The 9,314-nt window shown below is 49.1% G+C and overlaps 1 protein-coding gene across 1 annotated transcript; it reads left to right on the top strand.

Annotated features, from left to right (window-relative positions):
• The first annotated feature begins 76 nt into the window (after positions 1 to 76).
• Positions 77 to 8,714, top strand: FNDC8 (fibronectin type III domain containing 8). Its single transcript, XM_082440216.1, has 4 exons — positions 77 to 1,784; positions 5,120 to 5,486; positions 7,319 to 7,555; positions 8,110 to 8,714. Exons 1-4 carry the CDS (start codon positions 1,576 to 1,578, stop codon positions 8,260 to 8,262), a joined length of 966 nt encoding a protein of 321 aa, XP_082296342.1. The 5' UTR covers positions 77 to 1,575; the 3' UTR covers positions 8,263 to 8,714.
• Positions 8,715 to 9,314: the final 600 nt, after the last annotated feature.

Below are 9,314 nucleotides of genomic sequence, written 5' to 3'. Positions count from 1 at the left end.
CGAGCCGGGCGGTTGGGGCGGAGACGGCGCGGGCGGCACGGAGCCGGGTGCCCTGCGTCGAGGCCACCGCGCTCAGATCTGCCACCCTGCGCCCGCATGTGTCTCTGCCTTCTCCCCGATCTCGCCTCCCTGCAGGCCTCCCAGGTGCAGCCTTCTATTCTGAACACTGGGCCAGAACGTTCGATCGGACGGACCATCCCTACGCTCAGGGACGTACCTGTTAGTGAGGGAAGACAGGAAAGAGGAAATCAAATAAATCAGATAATTACCGATCGTTTGATGGGTGCTAAAAAGCAGCTGAGCACAGAGAGGGCATCTGCTTCTCTATTTTCCAAATAAAAGAATTTGTAAATGAAAGACAACGAAAACCCTGAGTATATAGAACACACACACACACACACACAAAATAATTTGGTATTTTTAAATGTCCTTTGCTTGACCTCATCCTCTGGAAGAAAGAAAACAACTTTACAGGGTTATCTCCTCACAATCCAGTAAGGTAGGGGCTATGTTTATTCCTATTTTACAGATGAGGAAACTGAGGTGCAAAGAGGTGAAGTCATTTGCCAAAGGTTTCACAGCCTGTAAGGGCAGAGCTGGACTTAGAGTGGACAAAACCACATGTAGGTGCAAAGCTAGTGCTGTTTTAACAGCACCCCCGTCCCCACCCCCCGAAGTATGTTTTCCTACTATGACATGGTTTTTTTTAATTTAAAAAAAAATTTATTTATTTATTTTATATTTAGGCTGCACCGGGTCTTATAGTTGCAGCACGCAGGATCTTCGTTGAGGCATGTGGGCTATAGTTCCCTGACCAGGGATTGAACCTGGACCCCCTGCATTGGGAGCATAGCGTCTTAGCCACTGGAACACCAGGGAAGTCCCCCTACTGTGACATGGTTTCCTTGAGAAAAAGAAACAACACAATGTCTGGCCCATTTCTGTATGCCTCTGCAGCACCCACCATTGTCACTCAACACATGAAGACACTTGGGGTGAGGGTGTGCCAGAATTTAGAATTCCAGCAGTAAAACCTGCGTATATGTGAGCTATGAACCTCATGAACCATCCGGGCTTTCCCTGTGCCTACACAACTGGACGAAGGGGGTTTGCTGCCTAGGATTTCTGGATATAGAGTCTCAGGATTCTATAGACAAAGTTCCCCACTCCCAGAGGCCCAGTCCAGTACTGCCTGCCTGCCTCCATGCCCAGGTGCCTTTGTATCACCATCAATCTCCTCCTTCCTAAGGCAGGTCCAAAGGGCACCGGTGGTGAGCATTCTTTTAGATTTTCAGAGAAGGGCAGGGCTGCTGTAACCACAGAGCCTTAGCCCAAGGGGTGTTGTAGTCTCTTCCTTGGCTCTACCCACTCCTAACATTGGCCCTGGGCAGCAGCAGCCTCAGATCAAGGGGGAGGCTGGCCCCTAATTGTTACACTCTCTGACGATTATGAAGTCAGCTCATTGCACCCCCATCCCACCCAAACTAAGGGTGTGTCCTCTGCCTCCAGTTTCTCTCTGCTTCCTGTCAGCTTGGTTGTCCTGCATGGTGACGGCTGTGGTCCCAAACAAGGTAGATGGCATCAGAGACACTCTACAAAGTGGGAGATGGGGAGGAGACCATGCTGAAGAAGGAAACCCTCAACGTTTTGAACACACTCAATCAAATGTCGAAGCCCTTTCCAAACCCCAAGTCTATGAACAGGACCGTCACTACCAAAGGACTCCCACTTTCCTCAAGGGGCAGTTTGGTTAACTCCTTGAAGGAAGATGCCATCAATCTACTGTAAGACACAAGTCTGGTCCTTTTCTCCTTTCTAAAACCAGACCTGGGGGGTGGGGGTGGGAAGAGGGGCTTGAAGAGGCAGTACTTCCTTGACTTATCACAGTCAAGACTCCCAGGGAAGAGCATGTGTGCAGGTTGCCTATGGAGTCCTGACCTCAGATCAGTTCTTGGAGGCATGCCGGCCTCCGCCTCCGGGAGGCCTTCCAGGATTAGTCAGAGATTTCCTGGCGGTGCTTGTCATCCTGCTTTGTCCTCGTCATCTGCTTTGTCCTCATCACCCCTACACAGACCCCCTGCCCCCTCCACTCCCCATGGCTCCTTTGCCTCATCCTCTCTATTGTACGTTCACCTGCCTGGTTATGTCCCCCCAGTAGCCTGCCTGCCTTCAGACTGAGGTTTGCTGTTCCTCCTCAGTGATTCTGGGTTTCCTTTACTTCATTTCACAAAACTCTTTGAGCACTTAGGTATCTGGCCCAAGGTTAAGTTCTGAGAATGCAGAGCCAGAAAGCACAGTCTCTGCCTTCAAGGAGCTCCCAGCCTGGTGTGTGTGTGTGTGTGTGTGTGTGTGTGTGTGTGTGTGTGTGTGTGTGTGTGTGTGTGTGTGTGTGTGTGTGTGTGTTGGGGGGCTATCAGGCAAGAACTGAGACTATTACAGCATGGTCTGCACTATGACGGGACAACTGGAGGAAACAGAGGAGGCTTAGTGTAGCTTGGGAGGGGGTGAAGTTAAGGGAGGCTTCATGGAGGCGGTGACTCTCATAGGAAGGGAAGGAATTAGCCAGTGGAGGGATGGTGGTGTGGGTTGATGCGGACTGAGGGAACTGTCTGCCGGGAAGTTTCATGGGTGTGTGACCTGGGCAGTCACACACAGCCCGACACTTAGAAGTGCCCTGTGCTTAGTTTAATGCTCAGATGTCACTGTCTTGAAATTCTTAATAATTTCTGAAGAAGGGGTCCTGATTGTATGAAAGAGATATGGTGTCCACTCCCTAAGGGACCTGTAAGTAAGCAGGTATGGCTAAAGTGATGGATGCTTGTAGGAAACTTCCTGGTATGGGGCGAAAGTCTTGGGCTAGGAGCCCAAGTTTAAATCCACGTTCTACCACTTAGCTATAGGGCCATAGACAAGTTAAATAAGATCAGGGACCCTCGGTCCCTCATTTGTAAAATGGGGCCAACACCATCCAGCAGGACTGCTGTGAAGATCACTAAGGGTGCCTTCCATGCCCCTTCAGCACTGGTGTTTCCAGTCAGTAAGTCTAAAACAGAGATTCGATAGGACAATCTATAGTAAAACTGACATCCATACCCAGACTCTTCAGCCTATAAAGGGCCTTGGTGGGGGAATCATCTATTCCAAGCATCCACCAAGGGCTAACATAGGAGGTTTGGGCTGATCAGGATTTCTCAGGGGGAGGTTGATGGGGCTGGAACTCAAGGAGGAAAAATTTGGCCTTGATCAACCAACCATGAAGCTGGAGGCTATCCTGGCATAAGGGATGGGGGTGTGTGTAGGTTGCTGCATCTGGCTAGAGCAGCCTGGGGAGAAGGGGGATGAAGCAGTGGAGGGGAGCCAGAAAGCACCAGGAGAAGATGGGAGCTGTGTAGCATAGGGCCCAGGAGATCTGGGTTCTGGTTTCAACTCTGCCATGGACTCACCCTGTGACCTCGGGCAAGGTGCTTGGTCCCCAAAGGCCTTGTGACCACTCTCTCTAGACAGGGTTCTTCAGACTGAGAGTTGTGACCCATGAATGGGTCAGGAGCTCATTCTGGTTGGTGGAGACCAGTATTACAAAAATGAAATAAAATAGAATTGAAAATTTCAAAGCACATCACACACAGAGTAAGGATTGGTTTGTGAAACATTTTAGTTACATGTGTATGTATGAGTATACTAGCTTGCCAAGAAATATGTATTTCTTACTTTGGCTTAAGAGAAAAAAAAGATTTGAAAGCCATATGTTTTGGATTCTGTACTTCATCAGCAAAACCTTTTAAAGAGTGGGGAAACATGTACAAGATTTTTCTTTGTAATAGCAAAGAATTGGTAAGAAAGAATACAAATATCCATGTAATAGAAAACATACAGCGGTTAAAATGATTGAACCAGAGCAGATTAATCTAAAATATACAATGTTTTAAGTAAAAAACAGCAAGCTGCAAATGGGTATGTACTGAATGATACCATTTATTTATATAAAGTTTAAAAATATGCAAACTAATAACATATGAATGTAACAAACCTATAAAGACACATGGGGAATAATAAATACAAAATTTTAAATTTACTGCACAAGCTACTTCTGAGTGGGAGGATGAGGAGAGAGGTGGGGGAGTGAAGTATACAGGGGCCTTTAACTACACTGATAAAGATTTAGTTCTGAGCTGGATGGTGGCTAAATGCAAGCTTAATATATTACAGTATGTTCATTTCCAGTTTTATTGAGACACAATTGAATTTTAACAATGCATTAGTTTAAGGTGTACAACATGATTTGATAATTGTATATATTGTTAAATCATTACCCTAATAAGAGAAGTTAACATCCATCACCACAGAGTTACAAATTTTTTGTGTTTGTGATGAGAACTCTTAAGATCTATCTCTTAGCAACTTTCAAATACACAATACAATATTGTTAATTATAGCCACCATTTTGTACATTACATCCCCATTAATATATTAATCTTGATATCTTGGAGTGTGTCTAAAAACTTTCATAATTTAAAAAATTTAGAATGGAAGAAAAAAAGGTTTTGAGCATTCATCCCAATATATGTATATTTATCGGTACTGTTAACTTTTACATGCTATATATTAATAAATATTGTTAAATGTTATAAAACCTAAGTAAATAAATTAGTAATTACATAATAAGCAATAGTAAATAAATATTAATAAAACTTGATTTATTATTTTTCTTTTAGATACTTTTAGATATTTTTCCATATCCCGGTTAGATCATTGTGGTCATTCCCTGGGGTGTTCGCACCCCACTTTGGAGGAAGGACTTAAAGTTTCAGCAGTGTTTCTAAAAATGTGGTTCTCAGAACGCTTGCATCAGAATCATCTGAAGATCTTATTAAAGATGCTTTAGCAGCTTCCCCAGTCCCATTCCAACTGGGGACCAGGGACCAGGAATATGCATTTTTCACTAGTAAATGCCCTTGTGAGTTTGATGCACTGCTGCAGAGCAAGAATGTTCTGAGCTGCTCAGAAGCAGCTGGGGGCTCTGGGTAAGTTGTGCCCAAGGCCTGCCCGCCAGGAGCTTCCAGGCAGCAGGGGCAGGGGTGGCCTCCTTCATCTGTCTCACCTGTCTCCCCTCCCACTCCAGGAAGCAGATGCCAATGGAAGATTCTGAATGCAGCTCCGATGACGCCAGCATCTCCCCCATGTCATCCACTTTGTTGAATCCCATCAAACTGGCCGTGACCCAGCCCAATAGCAGCTTCTTTGCAGGGATGCTGGAGGGCGAGCTGAACAAACTCAGCTTCTCCTCGATGGGCAAGAGTACAGAAAAGGGGGACCTGGCCCTCTGCCCCCAATCTAAGTCCCAAATAGCCCCTGGTGGCCTGCTGGACCTTAACAACCCTGAGGTGGACACAGATACCTCCTCAACGCCCTCAGAGTCCTCTGTGGTCCTGGATGTGCCGGAGGCGCCCTTCATCTGTGAACATACGGTCAGCGATTCCACGGCTGTGGTACGTTTTCCCCTTCTTGTGCATTTGGCAAAGGCTTAGTGGCTGCCCCCGACGTGCCAGGCACTGAGCTGAGCTCACTGGGGAGTGTGAAGATGCCTGCATCCCGACCTCAAGAACTCCAGCACAAGCTAGAGAGGGCTCAATGCTGTAGGAAAAGTTCAAATCAAGTGCCAATAGGAATTCAGAGGGAAAGAAATATTACTTCCAGGTGCAGAAATAAGCTTTGGTGGCATTTAGTAACATTTGAGCTGGGACACAGAGGTCGGATTTAAACATCTAGAGATGGGGAAAGGCATTCCGTGGAAGGCTGACACTAGCAGAGGCTCACAGGTGGGAAAGTATGGAAGGAAACACCTAGGTCCAATCCAGGGCTTCTCATACTTTCCTGTGCCTGCGGATCTGATCATCTGGTTACCGATAAGATTCCTGGGCTTCATCCCTAGAGGTTCTGATTCAGTTGGTCTAGGGTGGGGCCTGAGACTCTGCACTGCTAACAAATTCCCAGGTGGTGTTGATGGCCCATGGACCACATGTCGAGTAGCACTGTTCTAGATACAGGGAGAGAAGAGAGCAGGAGTTAGTCTGGGGTCACCCTCCAGAGGTCCTTTAACATTACGCTGCGTTATAGATTTTTCAGTCAGCAGTAACGATTAGCTTTTTGCAAAGCTTTCTATCAGGTGATAGATGCAATTTGAGCTATATTTTGGAAGATAAATCTGGAAGTCCCATTGTTGGATGGCCTAGAGCAGTGTTTCTCAGTGTGGTCCCTAGACCGCCAGTAGCAACAGCATCATAGGGAAACTCATTAGAAATTTAAATTCTCGCTTTCCCTACCCCCTGCTTGTGCCTCCTGAATCGGAAACTGGGGGCAGGGGCCAGTGGTCCGTGTTTTTGTTTTTGTTTTTGTTTTTATAAATTTATTTATTTATTTAATTTTTGGCTGCGTTGGGTCTTCGTTGCTGCACTCAGGCTTTCTCTAGTTGCGGCGAGCGGGGGCTACTCTTCATTGCGGTGCGTGGGCTTCTCACTGCGGTGGCTTCTCTTGTTGCAGAGCACGGGCTCTAGGCACACGAGCTTCAGTAGTTGTGGCTCACGGGCTCTAGAGCGCAGGCTCAGTAGTTGTGGTGCACGGGATTAGTTGCTCTGCAGCATGTGGGATCTTCCCAGACCAGGCATCGAACCCGTGTCCCCTGCATTTGCAGGCGGATTCTTAACCACTGTGCCTCCAGGGAAGTCCCCAGCGGTCTTTGTTTTAACAAGTCCTCCGGGGTATTCTGATGCACACCAGAGTATGAGAACCACTAGCCTAGTTAGAGGAGAAACTGGAAATGGGAGACAAGACAGGTAACAGCAGGGCCAGGAATCTGCAGTGTTATAAAAGCTCTCTGAGATCCTGGCTTGGCAACCACTGTTGTAGTACAAAGTGTATGGACTCTGGAGCTATTGGTTTGAACCTTGGCTCTGCCACTTAACTGCTGTGTGACCACGGGCCAGCTACTTGCTCTCTCTGAACCTGTAACCCCATCTGCAATGAGTGAGGTGGACGAGATGATGGCTAAGGTCCCTTTCAACTTAAACAGTCTAGAATATGGAGTGAGGGTACACTCTGAGGTGGTTGAGGTTGCCCAGGGAGAGTTGCTCATGCTTTGGGCTGGTGGGGCCATATTTAGCATTGGGAGTGCCTAACACTTTCCATCAGCTCTAGCTCAGCTCCAGCAGGAGCAGGGATGGGAGTGGGGTCTTCTGACCCACGTTGTGAGGGATGGCAGGGTGGTGAGGGAAGGCCAGGCCAGGCCAGGTCTGAGGAAGCCTCGGGGGTTCTCTTCCCCTAGATTTCCTGGACCTACGCCCCAGGCAAGCAGCAGGTCAGTTTCTACCAGGTCCTGTTGCAGGAGGTGGTCAGGAAAAATGATAGTGAGATGCCCAAAGCAAAGAATCGCCCATGGATCTTCAATAAGATCTTGGGCACCACCGTCAAGCTGATGGAGCTGAAGCCTAACACGAGTTACTGCCTGACTGTCCGCGCAGCCAACGTCGCTGGGGTGGGGCAGTGGTGCAAGCCCTACAACGTGAGCCCTGGGAGAAGGCGGGCCCAAGGGGTGTGGACCAGGGGTTTTGGAGGTTGGGAACACCCCTATACCCCCACGACTCGTCCTCCTGCTGGCTTTCCTTCTCCCTGGGCAAATAAGCCTCAATTCCAGGCCACTCTCCTCTGGGAGGGTTCAGGGTTCAGCCACTTTGGGGCCCACTGGGAATGCAAATTGATCTTTCCATTCATCGCTAACGAAAGTCTCCCAAAGCCATTGGCTTCTGGATTCTTCAACTTAGTGTCAATAATTGTGAGTGGGTCAGGAAGTCAAGGGCATTGAGGGTAAGAGAGGGAAGAGGCTAAAGCGGGACAAAGAAGGGAACAGCCTGGGGGTGGGCAGGAGAGGCCCCAGTAAAGACAGCACACAACTGGGGAGGCACAGATTTGAATCATGCCTCTTTGTTCCTGTTCCTGGTGTCAATGAATAGGTTGGTAAGGCTGTCGGAGACCCCATTTAGCAGACAAACGAAGGGGTGGCAGAGTCGAAGAGGTGAGCTCAGGGTCAGGAGTTCTGAGGACTTTGGTTTATTTCAGTTTGCAACCATGGCTACAGACTTGAACAGCTTCCCCGAGAACAATCCTATCCAGATCACCGTGCGGCGCAAGGAACCCCAGCGGAAAACCATGTCCATCGGGTTGGAGGACATGCGGAGGCTAGAAGATCTGGAATACCTCTTTCCCTACTAAGGGGGAGGGTCCCAGGAAGCCCCTCACCTACTTTCAGCTTCGGCCTAGGGCCCTTAGGAACCAGAACCATGAAATGTACCAGCAGCACCAAGCCAGGGAACCGCTGACCATCATGCTGGTCCCGGGCCTGGGGCCGAGGCCAGATGGGAGCTCCACTCACCTGGAGACACCGCAGGCCTGGCCAGGTCAGATCAGCCTCCACTGCCCGTAGCTGCTAGGCTTCCTTCCCCAAATCTGGGCTGGTCCAGGTCCCTCATTAAAACCTGCAGGTCACCCAGCACCTTGGAATTCTGTTTCATGCCGCCGACAGCCTCAGCTGGGCTGCTGCCACCCACCCTCCTGGCTTCTGCCAGGACCAAGAGTCCAGGTGGGTCAGGGGACGGGGTAATGAGATGACAACAACACCCTTTCCCCGTGGGAGGAGGAGATGGTCCGCAAAGATTAAAACACACACCAGGAAAAAGAGCAATGTTGGACAGAGGTAGCGACAGCCCACACACTGTCAGCCTCAGACTTGAGCTCTGGGGGACATGATGCAAAGTGCACAAGCTTTGGGGGGAGGGTCTGATTTAATTCTGTCTCTTCCTGGATGTGAGGGTACAGGCAAACCATTTAAGCTTCTTGGGCTCAATTTCCTCATCAAAAACATGGGGACGTGGTCTGACCCTTCCAGGTTTGGCTGTAGGGTTACTGTGAGGGTCACGTGAGAGCACAGCAGAACAGTGCCTGGCACCGAGTAGGATCTCAGACCCCGCTGCCTCCCTCGGCCCCTCACGCAGCCCCCCTGCAGAGACGGGCCAGGTGGAAGCCAAGAACCACAGCCAGGAGACGATTTAACAGCACAGATGGGGCGGGGGAGGGTGAGGAGGAACAAGATGTCAGAAGTGCCGTGGCCCCGAGCGGTCCATACAAGGATGGTTTGGAAGTCAACCTGAGTAAGATGCACCTTGGTATTGGAAGAGAAAGTGGAGGCAAGACGCATGGAGGGCAAGATCTTGCCCAAAGGTTTGAGGATGTCCTGGTGGGGATTCCCTTCACTATGTGAGTCTTCA

This window comes from Balaenoptera physalus (assembly GCF_965194825.1).
Source record: "Balaenoptera physalus genome assembly, chromosome: 20".
NCBI lineage: Eukaryota > Metazoa > Chordata > Mammalia > Artiodactyla > Balaenopteridae > Balaenoptera > Balaenoptera physalus.
This window is presented reverse-complemented; position numbering and strand designations above follow the sequence as displayed.

Coding starts and splice junctions, on each gene's coding strand:
- FNDC8 (XM_082440216.1), top strand. CDS start 1,576: ATGGCATCAGAGACACTCTACAAAGTGGGAGATGGGGAGGAGACCATG. Junction 1,785..5,119: donor GAAGATGCCATCAATCTACT/GTAAGACACAAG, acceptor CTCCCACTCCAG/GAAGCAGATGCCAATGGAAG. Junction 7,556..8,109: donor AGTGGTGCAAGCCCTACAAC/GTGAGCCCTGGG, acceptor GGTTTATTTCAG/TTTGCAACCATGGCTACAGA.